Source organism: Dendrobium catenatum, unplaced genomic scaffold, assembly GCF_001605985.2.
Source record: "Dendrobium catenatum unplaced genomic scaffold, ASM160598v2 fragScaff_scaffold_133, whole genome shotgun sequence".
NCBI classification, from domain to species: Eukaryota; Viridiplantae; Streptophyta; class Magnoliopsida; order Asparagales; family Orchidaceae; genus Dendrobium; species Dendrobium catenatum.
The window spans coordinates 5,713,681-5,736,094 of record NW_021318595.1 but is presented as its reverse complement, the minus strand read 5'-3'; the positions used below and the strand labels follow the sequence as shown (position 1 = coordinate 5,736,094).

At 33.3% G+C, this 22,414-nt stretch overlaps 1 protein-coding gene across 1 annotated transcript; it reads right to left on the bottom strand.

Annotated features, from left to right (window-relative positions):
- Positions 1-11,578: 11,578 nt before the first annotated feature.
- Positions 11,579-21,709, bottom strand: LOC110107270 (transcription factor RAX3-like). Its single transcript, XM_020837477.2, has 4 exons — positions 21,574-21,709; positions 21,363-21,492; positions 20,111-20,727; positions 11,579-11,676 (listed from the first exon to the last, which is right to left on the bottom strand). The coding sequence occupies exons 1-4, from the start codon at positions 21,707-21,709 to the stop codon at positions 11,579-11,581; spliced, it is 981 nt and encodes a 326-aa protein (XP_020693136.2).
- Between the last annotated feature and the right edge of the window lie 705 nt (positions 21,710-22,414).

Below are 22,414 nucleotides of genomic sequence, written 5' to 3'. Positions count from 1 at the left end.
CCCCCGCGGCCTGCTTTCTTCCGCCGGCTATAAGCCAAGACCGGTCCAGCCGGCCCAGGATGGGCCGGCGTAACACATATCTAGGCATTTCTATAGCTGCTAGGGTAGTCCTTAATTATCTCAGACATTCAACCATTGCTGAATAAGGCTACTTTACTGTTGGAGGGTTGGAAAGCAAAAACCCTTGCATATGCGCGCATACTCCAATACATTTGTTTCACTATTTGGAACTAAATTGCACTCCAATACATTTGTTTCACCATTTGGAACTAAATTGCATTTGGGATTAGAGGTTCAATAAGTTATGTACCAGATTTTGTTCCATGGGGATGTTAATGCAAAAAAACTGCATTTAGTTTCCTGGAAGAACACTTGCAAACCATTAAAATATGGTGGACTGGGTATTTCTGCTTTGCCTGATATTAATCATGCTTATATTTGTTCTATGATTTGGCATTTCTTAAATGGTGATTCTCCTAGCTAAATGGTGGAAGCATAAATATGTTTCACTTTGGAATCAAGCCATTACTCATACATCTCAATGTTGGAAGATGTTGAAACTTGTGGCTAACTCTTACACCTTCAATGATGTTTCAAATAAGCAATAATAAAATTTTTTGTTTTATTGAAATCCTTGGTTCTTGAAAAGAAAGGAGTCAATAATGCTTATATTCAAATCATTAGAGATATGTATGCAGGAGCTATTACTTGTGTTCAAACACAAGGTGGTTGACAAAGTATTTTTCTATTTCGGTTTGGTTACATCAAGGATCAGCCTTAAGCCCATATCTTTTTGCTTTAATCATGGATGTTCTCACTAGACATTTGCAAGAGGATGTACCTTGGTGTATGCTTTTTTCTGATGACATTCTTCTTGTTGATAAGACTAGAGAGGGAGTTGAAGGTAAACTTGAATTATGGAGGTCAACCTTAGAGTCTAAAGGTTTTCGCTTGAGTAGATCTAAAACGGAATATATGTAGTGTAATTTTAGTCGTAATAGACCTAGTGAGGGGATTGTGACTTTGGGCAATAAAGTCATTAATAAGAGTACACGTTTTAGATATCTTGGATCTATTGTTCAGAGTGATGGTGAAATAGATGGGGATATTATCAGTAGAATTCAAGTTGGATGGTTGAAGTGGAGGAATGCATCGGGCTTGTTATGTGATAGAAATGTACCCCTCAAACTTAAGGGTAAATTCTATAAGATGGTAGTGAGGCCTTCAATGCTTTATGGTGCCGAATGTTGGCCATTAAAAGAGAAGCATAATACTAAGTTAAGTGTGGCAGAGATGAGGATGCTCAGGTGGATGAGTGGCTTTGCCCTTAGAGATAGGATACGAAATGAACATATACATGAAAAGGTTGGAGTAGCTCCAGTAGAAGATAAGATTAGAGAGAGTCGACTTAGATGGTTTGGTCACATAAAACGGCGGCCTTCCGATGACCCGGTTAGGAGAGTAGAGGTATTAGATTTGACTTATGTTAAAAAATGTAGGGTAGACCTAAAAAGACTTGGTTAGAAAATATTAGGAATGACCTTTCTTATTAGATTTAAACGAGAATTTGACTTTTAATAGGACACAATGGAGAAAAAAGATTCATGTAGCCGACCCCACGTGGTGGGATAAAGGCTTGATGTTGTTGTTTTTGTTGTATTGAAATCCTTGGTTGAATGACAAAGCAGTTCATGAATGGGCTAACATTTATAATCCTTATATTCCCAGTGAGTATAATTTGATGATTGTAGGTGTCTTAAGGAACGGTTCCTGTAATCTACCAGAGCTTCTTCCTTATGGTTATTCCTAGAAAAATTGTTTCTCTATCTGTGCTGGTTGAGGGTGCAGGAAAGGCTTTGTGGCTTAGTTCTTCTAAACATATTTTCAAACATTTCTTAAAACCTCTATTCCAATATCTTAGCAAAGTTAGATGGTATAATCAAATTTTGGCATAAAACTATTCTTTATGCTACTCTTTCTTTGCCTGGTTTGCTGTTCTCCGTTGGTTCTCGAGGCATTCCTGCTTATATGGGCGATCATTTTTATGTTTTCTGACTCAGCTTGCTCATGTTTGAAGTATGTTTCATTTTGATCACATGCTTTTTTTTTTGTGCATAGCAGAGATACCGCAGGTTATTGATTTGAAGATACATTGGTCTTGTGATTTGTGAAATTGAATGACATTTGTACACTGAGATTGTGTGGACTGAAAAAAATTGATTATTTATTAGCCTTTTTTAAGCATTTCACTTGATGTTAGTCTCAAACTAGTTTTTTTAATAATATTAGGACTCTTGATCTTCTTCTAGGTCTTGTCTCTCTCCTTTACATGGACCTAATCGAGTCGCACACAATCCTTGTAGAAGACTCAATGGGTATGTTGTGCATTGGGCTCCATGTGGTATGTTAGTAATTATGGTGACTACTACCAACTCCGGGTGGATTCTTAAAGAAAGAGCCATGATAATTTCATGGCGATCATTTCAAATGAAAGGAAAGATTCACGATGAAAATTTTGACAACATAACAAATAGACATGATAACTTCTCAACTAATAGATCTTCACAAGCAACTAATGCATTCATAATTTCTTAGTATACATTATACCTTCCAAAATTATATTAGAGCTACTAAAGTCTCAAACTCATCAAACACAATAGACAGAATTTATATCAAGATATTCTAATATAAATTTGATTAAGATGAGCTTTAAAATTTTTAAATTTATATTAAGATGAGAATAATACAAGAGTAAACTCATAATGTTGCATTACTCTCAAATTAGATTTTAAATTTTTGAGGCTCATTCTAATCAAAATATCTTAATATGAATATTATCCCAAGATAATTATGCTTATCCATCACATAAGTGTTAGATTGATGATTATAACTATTGTATGTATTACATCAACCTACATTGATAACGACTAGGGGTGTAAACGAGTCGAGTCGAGCTTGAGTGTTTGAGCTCCTCGCCTCTCAAATATCGAGCTCGAACTCGAGTCAGCTCAAGCTCGATTTGCAGCACAGAAACGAGATGTCGAGCCGTTTGATTTGGTTTCCCTCCCTCCATTCGTAGTTTCCTGCCCGATTTTTTGGCTAACAGGACAACGACAGTGCAGACATTCGAGTCGAGGCCCTCGTCCGCATACTAAACTTTGCTTTTTCCCGTGGATAAAAAAAATGGCTTGCTTTTTTTAATATAAAACATCTAACCCTGACAACAACTTATCTTGGGAATGTATTTCGACTCGAGTAATTATTGTTTTACTGCAACTTCTTAGAAACCGTTGTAGATAAAAATTGGAAATCGTTGCACTGCAGGTGCAACTTAATTTTTTTTGGGGTTACCTATAGCGTTGCACTGTAGCTGTAGTTTATTTAAAAAAAAAAAAAAAACTAACTACAAAACTTTATTTTTTTAAGATTTAAATTTAATAAAAATAGTAATTACTTAATTTTTATAAAAACATAAATATTATTCGAGCCAACTCGCGAGCTCACGAGCCGAGCCTCTTCAAGCTCGAACTCGACTCATGATCCCTTAAATGAGTCGAGCTCAAATCCGCTCGGCTCACTTAAACCCCTAATGAAAACTAAAGCAAGGCATATATCTCTATCCAGAACACGCCTCAATCATAACACTGAAGTATCAGAATAAAATAGGCAACAGGACAACGACAGTGCAGACGTTCGAGTCGAGGCTCTCGTCCGCATACTAAACTTTGCTTTTTCCTATGGATAAAAAAAGTGGCTTGCATTTTTTATTTTCTCTTATATAAAACATCTAACCCTAACAATAATTTCTCTTGGGAATATATTTCGACTTGAGTAATTGCTATTTTACTGCAACTTCTAGGAAATTGTTGCAGATACAAATTGGAAATTGTTACACTTTAGGTGCAACTTAAATTTTTTTGGGGGGTAAAAAGCTGCTACAGCGTTGCACAATAGTTGCAGTTTAATTTTTTTTTTAAACTAACTACAGCCCTTTATTTTTTTAAGATTTAAATTTAATAAAAATAGTAATTACTTAATTTTTATAAAAACATAAATATTATTCGAGCCAACTCGCGAGCTCACGAGCCGAGCCTCTTCAAGCTCGAACTCGACTCATGATCCCTTAAATGAGTCGAGCTCAAATCCGCTCGGCTCACTTACACCCCTAATGACAACTAAAGCAAGGCATATATCTCTATCCAGAACACGCCTCAATCATAACACTGAAGTATCATAATAAAATAGAGGTGAGTATGCTATCTGAAACTCAGTAGCTTATTCACTCCCACAGCGTAACTATTCCTAATGGGCATACGCAAGATGAATAATTAAATACTAAATATATAAACAAACAAACAAACAACCAAACAAATGAATATATAATGATAACAACTATTAACATTAAAAGGCTAATGGTTGCATATGTGGGTTGTGTCATGTGAAATGCCTGTACAATTCTATAATACGATAAATGCATTTTAGAATTCAAAGGAGTGAGTGATGCAAATCTAAACATAATCTTGCAATAGCACAGAGTCATTCGTATGAGTCAATCTTAACATCAAAACACAAAACAGATGACATTTTATATAACTTATAAGGTACAAAGTTAGATGACTATAACTATCTACCATTGAAAACCAACATTAAGTAATGAAACCATATTAATGTGACAATAATCACTAAAATTAAATATTACTGTTTCATTGAATAGTATTTATCTTTTGGTATCACCAACTTTAGGTATGCCGACTAACAAATAGATTTGATCATTAAATATGTCATTCTGAATCCTCTCTCTCTCTCTCTCTCTTTGTCTCTCTCTCTCTCTCTAACTTATGATATTTATAGAGATCTTGAATCCATGTCTGAACTAGGATATTTGTGAGAATTCCATGTGTAATCATTTGGCAGCGCACATTTAAAAATAAATTGATCACTATTAGCCAAATTTTCAACCAAATAATGATATTCATACGCAATGAGGTGTAATGGAAAGCTAAGTCAACTAATAAGTAGTTAAGATTGAATCATCATCAACTCTTTAACATATATAGTTGTTTCAAAAAATAGTTAAATTAAAAGTGGCTATTATTTTGCAAATCTTTATAAAATTATTAATATTGATTTTGAAATGAATACAATATGCAAGTAATTTATTAAAATTTAATATTTATTTTACATTCATCTCAAAATAAATCAACTTCTCATCCAATTTTTTTCCTACAAAAAAATAGAAGTGAAATGCACTGAGATGAACATGGCTATTAATATCATAAGTTGAAATCATTGTGTGACATATTTATATATTATAGCTTCATCACATTAAGGAAATCATGCTACAAGCTTATCACAATATCCAATGAAATAACACTTTTTGGATTTTGGGTAAAGTTTATCTCTGCTGGTTTAATCAACATCAATAAATTACAGGCAATTGACAACCTTGACTTGTGGCAAGCATGTACATCTTGTCTAGTCCAGGCTTCTTCAGGAAGCTCAATTTTGTGTACAACTAATGTTCATCGATTGCTCATGTACTTAGCTTTTTTATTTCATTTTCTCAGAAGACTTTTGAAAGGCCTGCTTGCAATCTTATGCTCGTTGCAAGTTCTTGTTCATCTTCTGAATTACTTTCTTTTGCTATGGAGTTCTAGGGATTGTTCTCTACATATGATTCCCGTATGTAATGTATTAGTTTTGGATTTTATAGAATTATATCCGTCTCTAGTTTCATTTTCCACCAAGCCCTTTCGCTTTATATCAATTTTATTTTAAGTTCATAGCTCTTTGGTACAATCATTAAAAAAGGTGATGTAGTGCAAATATCTGTTATGGCCAGTCCTGCAGCCGGCCCAGCAATCAGGAATAATTATTAGGTGCGGAGTGCAGACGGGGAGAACCGTCTGCACACAAGTATAAAATCCAGCTAGGTACCGTTCGGTACCGCACACTAGTATAAAATCTAGCTAGGTACCGTTCGGTACCGCTGGGTACCACTAGGTACCGCTTGGTACCCTGTGTCTGTGCAGACGGTGCTCTCCCCGTCTGCACTCCGCACCTAAAAATTATTCCAGCAACCAGAGGGCGGACTAGCTATAGGAGGTGGGTCAGCATGGGGTTCGGCCCCCCTTTGGGGCCCAGCAAGCCAATTATTTCATATGGTGGAATTTTGAATTAAAAATAGAAAGGAAATTTAATTAAGGCAAGAGAGATATTTTAGGGCTGTTTTGGGGAGAAGAGTAAGGATTATATAAGGATGTTATTTTGTATTAATGTTATATTTTGTGAGTTATGTTTTGATGTAGTTTTATGTGAGGGTTTTCTAGTATCGTCTAGATTGATTGGGAGAGATGATATACTTCTCTAATTATAGATCGATTGCATTTTTGTTTCTTGTTGAGTTGTTATTAAAAATAAGTCATTATTCCCCCTAAATCTGCAGTAATTTACTGTTTCTATGTGAAATTTTTGCGATTGATTGCTGATTTCTACTTCCAGACGTAACAAGATCTTGGTAAGAAATCATAAAGGATGTACCACGTACATATACGTACTTGTTCCACTTTTTTTTTTTTATTTAAGCTCTCTCACGAAATCACAATCATCAAGAAGTTAACTCTTATTTGTCTTCCACAATAACATTCATCTGCTATTCTTTTGACTTTTTGCTTTATTCTTGTCTCTTTTTTATATTATCTAGGCTTGCCACAATACTAACATCCATTTGGGCGATCTTGGGATTTACTTCTATAATAATTTGATTGATAGTTTTTATCATGATATTTTGAAAAACTTATGCATGATAATGCTTTATTGATTGTTGAGGGCTTTTCATAAAAATCAGAGAGTACCTTCATGAGACTTGCTATTGTGATCTCATTGAGGATATTGAAGGCAACATTCATGGATAGACAAATCCCTAAAAATTATATGTTCATCAACTCCCACTCTTTATGATTGATTGATGGTAACTTTACTCCCTTCATGATTGATGGAGTTTGGTTTATCGTATAAATAATCCTCTATATCCATCTTCTAGAACCCAAAATTTCATTCAGTGACTTATCAATTTGTTTTTTTCGTCTTCCATGCTCGAACCTGAAAGCTCCTTAAATTAAAGCTCCGATGCTGATGGTTAGAATAGTAATAATATTTCAAGAAAATAAATAAATAAATAAATGAAGACTAGAGAACAACCATACCAAATACATCAAATATAGGAGATGCTTATATGATTAAGTGAGATTCAGCTATAGCCACGAATGTAGAGAGATTAAATATTTCACAAAACTTCTAAAAACATTTATCAAAGGAACTACACTTTATATAAATAAAATAAATTATAAATATGAGGGCCAAATGCAAAGAAAAGGAATTAATCATGCTTCTCCTTCTCCTGTCTTACCTACTGCAAGAACTTCTTTCCATTTATTTCATTCTCTTTATTTGCTTATGATTGTGAGATACTTTACAAGCATTACATGGATTTATATAATAAAGAGCTTACCTTCCAACATTAATAATCAACTTCCAATGAAAGACTTTTGTAGTCTTCATTTAGATTTTTGTGATAACCTCCATTTAGAATCTTATAGTAGCCTCCATTTATGACTTGTGGTGGCTTTCATTCAACTCTTAATAATAGTCATTATTTATGACTTAAATTAGTTCAATATTGTTGAAAAGAATAACAATTTTTAATAAATAAAAATTTTGACTTCACATTTGACCATCTCATAGAAGGAGGAATATAAAAACAAATATGAAAAGAGCAGGGAAATGAAAGAGAAAAGAGAGGAGGGAGAGGGGAAAAGAGAGAAGATAAGCTAGAGGGAAATGATGGATGTTGATGATTGCTATGAATAGGGGTGTCAATTTCGTGACACGGGTCGGATTCGAGTCAAACCCGTAACTAACCCTGCACTATTCATGTCAACCTGAACTCGACCCATTTTTGCGAATGGGTCGGTTTTTCGAACCCGACCCAGAACCTCTTTGGGTCCAGGTCAACCTGACCCGACCCAAATGATCCGGTGCCAACAAAAAACTGCTAGTTTTCGGGCCAAAATGGGTCAATCTCCCTTTTTGGATAAAAAACGGGTCAATCTCAGGTTGACTGGACAAAATGGGTTTTCGGGTTAATTTCGGGTCAACGTGTCAAACCGAACCCAACCTAATTTTTGAAACGAGTCGAATTGTTGAACTTCGATCCCGACCCCTTTTGAGTTCGGGTCAACTCAAACTTGAAATTTTTGGATCAGGTTCGAATCGGATTTTCAGATCGGGTCCAATATTTACACCCCTAGCTATGAACCAAAGCAAAATATTGTGTCCTGCATGTGACCTCAATCATACATATATGCCCACAGGTTAGACCAGCGTCAATGAATGATTGTAGATCAACCTTAGTTGTTTGATAAATACTTTAAACACTAGAAAACCTCTCAACATAGAATGATTCCTCTCAAAGACTTTTCAAGCCTTCCCAAGCAAATAGCCTCTCTCAATCCTCTCAGTAAGGTCTGAACCTCCTTAGAATAATCTTCCCTGCTCCTTAGAACTCTCTTGTTAGCAGCATTGTCATTCATGAACTTCTGCAATCTCTGGACTAAAGTTTCGTTTGGTACGTTTTTTTTTTTTGCTTCTTAAAACAACTTTTATGTACAAAATTTTTTAGTTTTGTACTAAAAAGCTGCTTAAAATAGCTTAAAACAACTTTTGAACTTCTGCAATCTCTCGACTAAGGTTTCGTTTGGGACGACTTTTTTTTTTTTTTGCTTCTTAAAATAGCTTTTTAGTACAAAATTTTTTAGTTTTGTACTAAAAAGCTGCTTAAGCCTAAGTTATCTGGATTGAGTGGTCAATCTACTCATCAAGCCTATAAACGATGTTAGAATCCCCTCAGACATCTCAACGATATCATCTGCTGTTCATTATTACACAGCCATTGATTAATATCCTTTTTTTTTTTCAAGTGATGTTTCTAAAGAATTTTCTTTGGAATATGCCAATCTCATCAGGTAAAATGATCTCATAGTGGATGCTGACATGTTTGTTCAACCACTCTAAATTTTATTAAATGATAACGAGTTTTTTTTTTTTTTTTACTAATGATAACGAGTTTATTCCTCTCACTTTTTTGTTCTTCGAACAATTATTATGTCCAGTGACCGGACGTAGAGCTACGTTAGGTCACCACTGAGATCGCGCCACGTAGCAGGCACAAAACCACGTATTTGTCGATTTTGCTCAGCAATAACGAGAAATACCATTATGTGAAGACAAATACTGAGTAAATACTGAGTAATACCGAGCAATACCGAGTTTTTTCTAGAAAAACTCGGTATTGCTCGGTATTGGTCTTTACAGAGCGGTATTTCTTGTTATTGCCAAGCAATACCTAGCAATACCGAGCAAATACCAAGTAACTCAGTGGTGACCGAACGTAGCTCTACATCCGGTCACCGGATGTAATAATTGTTCGTGTTCTTCACATCAGGCTTCTTAGTCTCAGTTTGAGAACTCTTTCATCTCTTTGAACTGCCAAATAGTTTGGCTTTCTATCTTTTTATTTGGTCTACTATGTAGGATATATTCATTGTGCACATTTTGATGCCATTATGGGAAGTGTTTGCCATATAAAAGAAGTGTCATGCCTGGCAACATATATCAACACCATGGAAATGTCTTATATCACCACTAACCACGACAACCGGTCTGTGTTTCGGACTAGAGAAATTTTAACTCCTCCCATGCATGATTCCTTCAGCTTTCATCTTTGCCACTTAAACAAGTGGATGCTAGCTCAGTTCGGTGAGGTCAATGATCAAATCTGCCTCCTAGCCTATCTCTTATAGCCAGGCTTAATTTGGAACGACTTTCTTACTATTTTTAAAGTTGTTGTAAATAAAATAAATTTTCAAAGAGCAACAAAGCTCGAAGTAACTGAGGGAAAATCTTACTTTTTATTTCTCTCCTCTCAATTCATTCTAATTTATTATGCGTCTATTCAGGGGCGGAACCATGTATATGTCGCGGGCGGGGTGGGGGTGGGGCTGGGCAATTGCTATATGAGAAATGGATTTACATAATTTGCCCCCTTTTTGTCCTAACCACATGTACTCATCTTCACACACCCGGAAAATTTCAAAAATATCATTACAACCAAAATTTATTCCTGGTGCACTGCCCCTGGAAACCACCGTAGGGGTCGCCCCTTAACCTTGCGACCATACCGGTTAGATTGAACCCTGCCAAGGGAATTGCCCCTTGAACTTTCTACATATCTGCGAAGCGTATAACGATCAAGGATATGAACAAATAGGGATCAAGTCAAATTCAAGGCAACTCCAACATATATTTTGTAGAAATTGAATGATTAATTAAGTAGATTGATTTGATTTTTTTTTTCAAACAAATCATCTATACTTCAAGCTGAATTTTGTTTAAGAATAATTATCATTATATAAAATGTTAATGATATTTTAAAACGTATAATGTACTCAAGTACAAAGAATTATTAGTCACTAAAATGACATTTTTTTTTTCAACAAAATATATTAAAATTCAAAAAACAGAGTATAGGACGCTAAGAGCAAAATGCCAAGAAGTGAAAGAAAATAATTTGAGAAAAAATCCCCATGGCTTAGTAATTAGCCGAGGCTTCCAGCTTCCCCAAAGCCAAGCTTAGACCATCCAATTTGGTGAATGAAAATGCGAAGCAACCAACCAACCGAGCAATAGTGCACCACGAAAGGTTGCCAGGAGCCAAGCTGACAGAAAAACGAGTCACAACCACATCATTGCCCTTTGAAACCAATTGCAACAACACAATGTGCTTCCAACCATATAACAAGCATTAAGAATAAAGCCCAAGTGCCAAATAGTCAGAGGCCCAAAAAAAAATAAAAAAAAAAAACCAAAAGACTAACAAAGAAGGCATCCAACAAGATAAACACAAAGGCAACCAACTTGGAGGAAGGTTATCTACACCTTCTGCCCCTCCCACGAGAAACAACCGGTCTGTCATGTTGCAAATCCTTTCCATGATCATCACCCCCAAAAGACTCAGAAGAAGACAGACTCGGACGAACAGTGAAGCCAATCAAGATGAACCTCACATCCACCCCAGAATTATCTCCCACATGATACACCATAGCTTGAGGCTCAATCAAATTAACTGGAACATCAACAAAAACATTAGGAACTAATCCAGCATGCAAAACAGGGGAAGAGATAGTGGGGACAAGAGCACTAGTAGAACCCTCAAGATCCACAGCCGAAGGAGAAACTGAGCAAGCCCCACCGAACAGGGGTAGAAAGCAAACCATTCGAGCATTCCACAATCACAGGAGGCAAGACAGACGGGGCAGACAGCCCCAACCACCGACAAAATAGGACAAGAATCTAAAGCACAACCCAAATGACCATCAATACTATTACAATCCCGATTCACCTAAATAGGAGGTAAGACCCCAACCACAACATCCTTACAAACCTGCACAGAGGAATCAACGACAGCATGATCAATAGGATTAGCAGTATCCATAACAACCACAACACCATTCTTCGGAAGCTAAGCCCCCACGACAGGCTCAATATCAGACACAGTATCAATATCAACAGCAATAACGCTAGTAGCCAAAACCTCAATGCCACCACCAGCACCAGAGACTATAGAATCACTAAAATGACATTATAGCAATATCACACATTTTTTTTTAGTGAATGGTCGAGCCAAATTCGAGACAACACCAACAATTATAAGTTTATCTCTCCTGAAAATTAAGACTAGTTCTGCCCTTACGTCTATCCCTTATTTGTTCCACCGTTTGCAGACTATTAAAAACCTCTTGTTGATGATGTCCTTGGCATTAACCTTTTGTCGTGTCTTTCTTGACTCATCTTCCTTTAAACATATCAAATTAATTATGATCTTAGTCCATTAATTAATCTCCCTTTAATCTTCACTAATGACAGCTCACTCAGAAACACTACCACTGTTTCTTCTTGGATTCAGAATAATTAATCATGAATAAATATGTTGTTTAGGAGTATCAAAAAGAAAATATCATTATCATAAAGATATCAATATAAATTTAATAAATTATATGACGATGAGAAAATTTAATGATAAGAGAATAATAAAAAAGTTTAAACCATAATGGCCAACAATGTTGTATAAATCTGATAATCCGACACTATAAAAAAATTGTTGATAGCTTACTTAAGCGTGATAGAAATGTAGAAAAAATAAATAGATTGAAAGAAAAAAAAATATTTTAGAAAAAAAAAAGAGTGATATCTTTTATAAATAATGTGCAAATGAAAATAGATTTATTTAATTTGAGGATATATAAAATTAATTATATAAGATATAACTATTAGAGAAATAGATAAAATAAAAATAAGAGGATTAAAAAAATGATTAGAACTAAGATAATATTGATAAGCATAATCAATTGAATATTCTAAATAGTACTAAACATAAACAAATTTAAAATAAGGATATTATTAAATCCAATCTCCAATAATTGAGATAAGATTAATTATGATAATGACATTGACAGTCGTCTGTGCATGTAATATATGGCTACGTAGGTAGAAATTAGCTTAAAATAATTAAGCAGAAAGAAAAAAAAAAGGCTATTAATAATATGATTAGGATTTACGTGTAAGAATTTATATTAAACAAAATTAGCATCTCATATAACACAAAACTTTATTAAAAGAAGTAGTAAGGATTCTTCAAATCGATTCTAAATAAGTGATTATTAGCATAATCAACTGCATCTCTTTATGATGATAAAGAAAGATATAACATATATAGCTTATTTTTTATCTGTTGGTTGAGAGTTTTGATTATCAATTAAAAAATTTTGAATTTAAGTCTTATGTAAGTGATGAGTGTGTGAATTTATTTTAATTGACCTAAATGTCCACCGAATAAAAAAATGTGATAATATTCATTATAAAACTCTAGCAATGATCAACATTAAATAACTCATATAATAAGTATAACTGATAAGTATTTTAAAAATTATCATCAAAATTTGTAGTTGACTCTACATGCATTAAATTTTTATTTTGGGACTCAAGTCAACTTTTTAAAAAATTCTAAGATTCCTATAATGTTAAATATTAATTTGAGACTTAATTAGGATCTGATTGGAACGGTTGCAGCATTTTATAAAGTTGATTATGCTTCGTTTGAGATAGCTATCTCATTGCTTTCTAAAGCAGCGCGCAGTTTTCTAGTACAACAATTTTTTATGTACTAAAAAATTATTTTAAGAAGCAATAAGAAGGTTGTCTCAAACGAAACCTTAGTCAATATGACCTTAAAAAATAGTGAGAAATCAATAGCCAAAATAATATTATGGTTCAATGCGAAAGATGAAATAGTTAGAAAATTGTCCTAAAGAAAATCGCAATGATATAATAGAGGAGTATAAGAAGGCAGCTGCTACTAAATGTAGCTTAGCCTGGATAAACATGATGAAGAATCCTCCTATCTATCTAAACTAGTGACCGTCTCTTTCATTGATATATATTAAAAAAAAAAAGGTAAGGAGTCCTCTATTTTTAGGTTACTATAAAGAACTATAATTGTATAGCAAAAGAGGAAAAAAGTGTTGGTCAGATTGGCAACTTTTAATTGGACAGTGCGTTTTTAATTAGGCTACATGGGTTGACAACACTGCATGCAGTCAAGTAGTTAGTGTAACTTTGACGTTTTGTTTTGGGATATTTCTATTTGTTCGGCATATTATTAGTGGGTGTATAATGAAATGAGGGACAGTTATTTCAAAGTCTCATTGGTTAAGTTAGCTATCAATTAGGTTGTATTAAAGATAAACATGGGGGGAAACTATTTTAAGTTGATCTTGAATGAAATTCTGATATGAAGAATTTTATTCTACAAGTATTGTTGTAATAGTTATGTTCATTTAAATTTGAGGAAAATTCTTCCTCTTATTTTTCATTTGAGATTTTAATTGCATCATTGCTCCAAAATTAAGATTTGCCTCGACAAGCTAACTTGCTTAGAGAATATGACATAGGGGGTATCAAAATCCGGGTTGGGTTCAGGTCAAATTTGGGTTAAAACGGGTTGACCCTAACCGACTTGATTATGTAAAAGAGTCGGAAGTTCAGACCCAAACCCAACCCGTCAGGTTATCGGGTTGACCCGACTTGACACGGTTGGACGGCGACGGTCGGACGACGAACGGTGGAGGGGCTTGCGTCTACTGCAGGACGACCGGGCAGTCGAAGCAACACGTGGGCGGGCGCAAGCAGCTCGAACTGTGGGCAGCATCGAACGGGACGAGCGGCCAGGCTCTTGCGTGGGCAGATGCCAGATTAACCTGGGCAGCACGATCAGCTCATTTGAAACAGATTTTTGGGTTGACCCATCGATTGTCCAAGTCAACCCGAACTCGATCAGTTTTTTCAAACGTGACGAATTCAGGAACCCGAATCCGACCCATTTGCGAAGAGGGTTGACCCTAACTCAAAATTTTCGGGTCGGATTTGAGTTGGGTTTCAGATCGTATCAAATATTGACCCCCTAATACAACTGGTGAGAGAATTTTTATGCAATGTTTGTCTTATTTTTGGGTTAATAAAGTAGCTTGGGACAACTTTTTAGCTGTTTTATTTTTTAGATAACATCTACATATTTATTTGACTATCATTTTGCTGCTAATTTCTCAGTTTTTTAAAAATTTTCATGATTGAAAACTTCTTTCAACAATCATTGTAGAGAAAATTTCTTTTCTCCAAATTAACTTTATAAAACAATGCAGTCGTCCCGCACATAGACTAAGGCTTCGTTTGGGACGAATTTTTTATTGCTTTCTAAAACGATACAAAAATAAAAAAATTTGTACTAAAACTCTATTTTAAAAAGAAATAAAAAAGCCGTCCCAAACGAAGCCTAAATCTTAGCAAAGAAATTGGCTAAGAATATTCGTATCCAACTTAAGATAGAAAGATGTATATAATCCAACTTTTCTACCCAAAAACTTATATGATCCTCTGTTCTAATTGCGAAATGAAGGAAGAAGATTTTGTTACGGCAGTCGAGAGTATTGAACTATTGATTATTAAATCTCATATAAGACAGATAAATTAATATGATTTGCCATCTTCATCAGACATTTGAGAGTATCGAGTATCAGAAATTTAATCTTTTGTGCTAAAAAATAATTATTGATGTATTGAACCTAATATTGATATTCTGTCCAATTATTTGTTGACTTTAGGATGAAAGCATATTTTCATTAGCATTATTATAATAAGATTGAAACTTTGGATGATAATTATATTGCTGCAAATTTAATTTGTATGTCATTTTCTTCTAAATGGACAAATTTTCCATGTTAAGTGTCCCTTCTTTAAATATAAAACATTGCTATTTTTTCATAAAAACATTAAAATTTAGCTCATATTTGACTTTTTTTTCTTTTGCATTTTTTAGTAATTTTATTTAATTTATTGTTTTATTTTTTATTTTTTTGAAAATAGAAGTCTTCCACCAACTTTTTGAAATGGCAGTTCAAATTCAATACAAAAGGCAGATAATCACCATTTGTGAGCTACAATTTTCTTTATGTAAACTGAAGAAAATTTATAAAATAATGGATAAAAAATTTGTGAACAATTTGCTTGTAAAAATTTGAAAAATAAAAAAGAAAAAAGAAAAATTGTATGTCCCTCAAATTGACATTAAGCAAACCGGTTAAGTTGACCAAGTTATTTAGCGGTCATAAATTTTAAATTTCACGAGATTTTGTTTGAGACAACTTTCTTATTGATTTCTAAAACATTTTTTTAGTATAAAAATATTTAATTCAAAAAATTTTTATATTAAAAATTTGGTTTAGAAAACAATAAAAAATTGTTCCAAACAAAGTCTAAGTCATCGATTAATTCCTAATATTTCTATTTTTATTTTATTTTATTGTATTATTATTACTTATTTGAAAAAGTCTAGAATTCTAACATTAACTCAGCTCAATAGTTTCATAGTTTGTGAGCCAACTGGTATTAAAAATATGAATAATCAATACACTTAAAGTTTATTAAAATTCAAAGTTTAAGTATAAAGCTATTAAAAATATTTGAAATGATATATCATTTTCTTATAACAAATGATTATTTATTATTTATTTTTATTTCTTATTCTTTTTATAGCTTTATTATAATTATTGTTTGAATCATAATCAATTCGTCTCTTTTGTTATAAACGAACATGCTTATGAGCCTGCTCGAACTCATAGAATTAAGCTCGAGGTCAAACTGATTAATTAATCAAGCTTAGGCTCAAGTTAGAGGTGTACTCGACCTCAGCTCCACTCGTTTACATCTCGCATTAATAAATAATTTGTCTAAAAACTAAGATAATGTGAACTTCTTAAAATTTTGTAAATTACACAAATTTTCCATCTTCTTAGTAAGTAATAATGAATTTAATAAGCTTAATCAATATTTTCGCTGAAAAATTACAAACTCCAAATTATACAAAAAGTTCTTTATATTTATCATAAAATATATTTACATGACTTTATATATTTTCTGAAACATAGGACTTGCTGGCAAATTGGGGAAGGTTTTTGTTGTAATAAAAATTGTTTTAAACAATAATTTATTTTACAAAATTCAAATTGCTTCACATGGCCAGATGGTAAAGTTGAACACTGCTACTCAATTATAATTATAGGCAACAAAGACTTTCTGTATTTCTTAATTTGATGATTTTATATGCATTGGTGTGATCGACTGTGTTCCTGTGTTGATGTCATTGCTGACACCAAAACATTTCTTTATTTATAAGAAAATGACCATACAGCTTTAAATCAATGTGATCCTTATTGCAAGGATAGACTTCTTTTCTTAATTATTGTTATATGTAATTTCAAGAATGCATAAAATTGTTTTATTAACAAATAAATAAATAAGTAAATAGATTATATGAGTAAAATATGATTATAAAATTTTGGGTTAGGTTTTGTTTGAGTGAGTTTTTATTATTATTATTTTCTAAAATAGTTTTTAGTACAAAAATTTTAAGTTCAATATTTTTTTGTATTAAAAAACTGCTTTAAAAAGTAATAAGAATGTTATTCCAAATGAAACTTTAAATATGTGTGATTAATGATATTTATCATATATGAATTTTTTTATTGGTGAAATATATGAATCTAATTAAAATTTTGAGAAAGCTATAAATTTTTTTATCATATTTATTTATATATTTTTCATATGCTTCTCCAATACAAAAGTAATTTTCATGTTAGAGGTCATAATCAACAAAGCTATGATTTTGAATTTGAATAATATGCAAATGATAAAGCCGCCAACCCTCCCCCTCACCTCCGTGACTTGATCAAGAAGGAAGAACGGGAGAGGGAGAGGGAGAGGAAGGAAAAGAGAGGGACGGAGAAGAGAGAAAGCATTCGGGGCATTTTTTGACTTTTTGTTCGTCCATTCTGTTATTATCTCGGTCTTAGCCTGTAACTAATGACTGATTACGTCGACGGGTAGATAGTGATGTTTATTTATTGATTTAATAAAAGTCATATATAATGATAATTAATTTACTGATAAATAATAATTATGATGAATATGACAGATCAACAACTGGGAAGTAGCTGGGGTTAAAAAGATCAAAATATTATATTAAAATTGTATGTTATACCTTGCTGAATCATATATTAATGCATGTTTACATTATAGTATTAATAAATAAAACTATAATGTACATAGATAGCATTGCTAAATAGATCATGATTGGTACATATACATGTATTGATTGAATATAATATATATGGTTAATAATAGGTAAGATATATAAGATTGATGTTATTGATACTTAACCACTTAAATCCTATTTAGCAGGTTTAGCATAAATCCTACTCAAATCCTGCATAAATCCGGCAGCCAAACAGAGCCTAAGAATAAACTTTAAGCCAATATCATTTTTATTTTGGCATATATATTCTTACTACAACATTTGCAAGAGGATGCACGTACCTTGGTGCATACGTTTTGATAATGATATTCTTCTTATTCATAAGACTAGAGAGGGAGTTGATGAAAACTTGGCATTATAGGGGTCAACCTTAGAATCTATAGGCTTTCATTTAAGTAGATCTAAAAAATGATATATGGAGTGTAATTTTAGTGGTACTATACATTTGGTTATCGATTCATTACAAAGTGTATATATGATTTTTAGTTATCTAGGGTCTATATTCAAAGCGATGGTGAAATATATGAGGATATTATCATTATAATTCAAGTCGGATGGTTGAAGTGGAGGACTGCATCGCACCTATTGTGTGATAGAAAAGTACCCCTCAAACATAAAGTATAACAATTCTATAAGATGATAGTGAGATTTGTAATGCTTTATGACACATAATGTTGAACATTAATTACAAAAGAAGCATAAAATTAAGTGTTTTAAAGATGAGTATGCTCTGGTGGATGAGTGACTTTACACTTAGAGATAAAATATAAACATAAAAAAGTATGCAGTAGCTAGCTATGATCTAGTAGCATATAAGAGTAGAAAGAGTATCTTAGATAGTTTGGTCGTATAAAAAGTTAGCTTTATGATGACCTTGTTAGGGGAGAAGATCTGTTAGATTTAGTCTTTATAGCATTTGATAGAGGTTATAATACATTGATGTTGGTCGATGTTAGGTGTTAGGCAATGAAAGACAATGGGTATATGTTTACTATAGTGTTGAGTGTTGGTGACGACGGGTGTTGATGTTGGTTAACAGTGGTCAATAGGGTGAGGCATTGCTGCTGCCAGTTAGAAGCTGTTAACCTGTAAGTTATTCAAGCTCTGTGCACATTCATTTTAAAAAAGAAAAACCCTCAAGCTTCAGATCTGGACTTTCAGACAGCTAATATTTTGGCACATCACCTCTGAATTTAAGAAAATTTTGAAATAAAATAAAATGTTTTAAGCAACTGATGCAAAGTTTTTTATAATGGGACTTTTTTTAGTGTATTTTGAGCATGTACAAATAATAATGAAATAGTAGAAATTAATGCAAACTCGGGCCGGAGGAGAGAAAACTCCAACCATTTCTCTTTCAAACGACTCCATAAATGCCAGAAGAGAACAATGAATTCCCAGGTTCATCCCTTTTTGCAGCATAATAAATCCAAGTCACCTAAAGATTGGAGAGCATTCAACGTATCCTTCCAATAAGAGACAATTCTACGTAACAGTACTTCCACTCATCCCATCTTTGTCTTGCTGTAGAAATGAATATCTATATTCTAAGTAATAATCATGTCATCCTGTTAGAGAGGTCCCAATGTACCTCAGTTCTTTTGCCAACTCTCTCTCTCTCTCTCTCTCTCTCTCTATGTATCTCGTAGATCAACAAAAATATTTTACTTAGCTTCTGATATACTGTGAAGATGGTTCCTTTCATGATGATAGCATGGAAGAGAGTGTGACATTGAGTAAAACGAACACATTAGGAAATAGAGCAGCACAGTCTTCTGATAAAAAAAGCCTTCCTGCACCTTGAAATATACATTTTATAATCATGACTGTTAAAAACCTCAAAAAAACTTAAAAAATTAAAAACCTGTCCAATTGCCAACCACTCCCACAATCTAAATCACAATTTTCCTCTTGCATGTGGAACCAAATTAAAATATTGAAGAATTTAATTAACCAACAAATGTAAAAGCACACAAGCAACTCTAATGAACTTATTTGTGTAGGTATACATTTGAGAAATCCAACACCATCACAAAATTTAAACCTCTTAAACTGAAAGCTTAGTTTGGGATGGCTTTCTTACTGCTTCTTAAAACAGCTTTTAAGTTAAAATTAAAACTTTTGTACTAGAAAATAACTTTAAGAAGCAGTAAAAAAGCAGTCCCAAACGAAACCTAAATCACCATGCATGTACACCACTATTTCAAGAAAAAAATTTGGTTCAGGATCGATATAAGACACTTCTCATTTGATTTAAGTTAAATTCATAATATCTTGAGCCAAATTTTATCCATGATTGAATGATATATCACTATATACCAAGATGCATTAGGTGATCTTGATACGCACAGTGCTGCATTGAACCTTGATAGTTCACAGCGGTAGAAGCCATGGAAGGATAAATCAAAGAGCTTACATCACTAGTATTCCAGGTTAGAGCCTCAGGCATTCCAATCAATCCTGTAATCTCCTCTGCCATGGTTGTCGACGACGTCATTCCATACAGAGAATAATCTTCAAATCCTTCCAATTTCACTTCATTGGAAGCAAATATGTCGTTGAGGTTTGTGGAGAGGCATTCGTTGTAGGAGCTGAGCTGAGCTGAAGAAGCCATGAGGCATGCATTGGTATTCCCATATAGATTATTTTGATCTGGTGCATTAATCAAAGGAGGAATTTCAGCTTCATCACTGGAAATTCTGCCTCCAAGCTTCATTAGAAGTTTTTTAATTGAAGCTTGGCTGTCTGTTTCGGGGTTGGATGGCAAAGCAGCTGGATTCTGTATGCTGTAGAAATCATTTGTTTCTTCTATGTTTTTGGGTTCCAGTAGCTTGGGAATGCGGCGAGTTTGTTTCTGGTGATCTTTACGGGACTTGCCCAAAAGCTTCTTCTTTAATCTTGTGTTCCAGTGGTTCTTGATGTCATTATCTGTTCTTCCGGGCAGATGGGAGGCAATAAAAGACCACCTGTTTGATGAATTGACAATTTAGTCAGTTAACAATTTTTGTCAAAGATTAGTAGATAGATAGAGTACTATTCATGTTTCTCTTTAATCCAACATGATCGATGCTACTAGTTCTGATGATCAATTATCTCAGACCTCTAACTATTCAAATTCTGAATAAAAGTCTGTCTTCCATTAGCCAAAGTAAGAGATTTTACAAACTAACTTATGGTTTTTTTTCTTATAACCAATTGATATTACTGAAAGAAATCAATTTTATATGAAATTAATGAGAAATTAAAACAAAATAAATAATGATTTATCTCAAGCTCTTTTTCTTCTCTCACTTTTTCGCATAATGTGAGCTTGGTGAAAGGTTCCATCGTGATTCCAGAAAGATCTAAATTTTTATTTTTTTGAGATAATTCAGCTTAAAATATCTTTAAAAAAAATGAAAAATTTAAATTTATTTTCAGATGAATAAAATTCATAAAACTTTTCATTATATTCATCTCCAAAACAAATTCAAAATTTAAAATCCTTTAAAACTTAAATTTTGATCAGAACATCCTCACTCAAAATTTTCTTTTGTTAATAAGATCCATGAGATTAATGTAATTAATTAATTCACAGTAGAGAAATTAAGCACGAGCATACCTGCTTCCAATTGTTACGTAGAGGCTACAAATGATGTTATCCTCCTCCTCCGAGAAGCCGCCATGCTTCAGGTTCGGCTGAAGATAGTTCAGCCACCGGAGGCGGCAGCTCTTCCCACATCTCTTCATACCTGCACGTAATATCAGATAATATCAGATACCAAACTATACATATTTATACATACAAATAAGAAGTATATATATATCTATACCGATCTTCTGTGGAAGAGCAATCCAATTTCCACCTGTTCCATACTTCTCTATGTAAGCCTTGAGCTTTGCATCCTCTTCAGGCGACCATGGCCCCTTCTTCACGTTTGCCTTATCACAGCATGGTGTTCTTCCCATCTCTATCTTCCTTCTTCTTCTTCTTCTTGAGGGAAAAGAAGAGAGGTTCTACACTGGTTTATTGCAGGAATAAGGAGTTTAAAAAGGGCAATTAGAGCATGGATTTGGTATTAAAAAATATGAAGAGAGAGAGAGAGGGAAAGACTATAGTTTCTTTCCTGTTGTCTTTCTTGGAGTAGAATATATATCATGCAGTCATCAGCAAGTTGGACCCACGATATATGTCCTCCTACATAGTTTAATATTTTGATTTATATATACATATATAGTTTAATATTCTGCATATCTTAGTTAATCTCATAGGTTCTTATATATTTGTAGACTTTTTTTTTGTATTATACGGTTTCTAATGGATTATTTTAATTAAGAAATCATTATGCCTGTTTTATTTTATGGATCCGATTATTGATTTTTAATGATATAGATAGGCCTATTTGATTTTTTGCAGTTTTTTTTTTGGGACATTTAGGTCATTTAAGGCGAACTCACACACACAACACATATACATAGACTCGAATCCTGGATCTCTTAGTCGGAAGCCTAAGCTCTTAATTAATAGGCCAAGGAGAGTTGTGTATTTTTTGCAGTTAGAAAAAAAGTTTTAAAAAAATAATAAAATAAATTTTGGTACTTGCAATATTTAATTGGGTGCTTGCAGTGCAAGTAGTAAGAAATTAATATTTATTTTAAGGTCCACAGATGCAC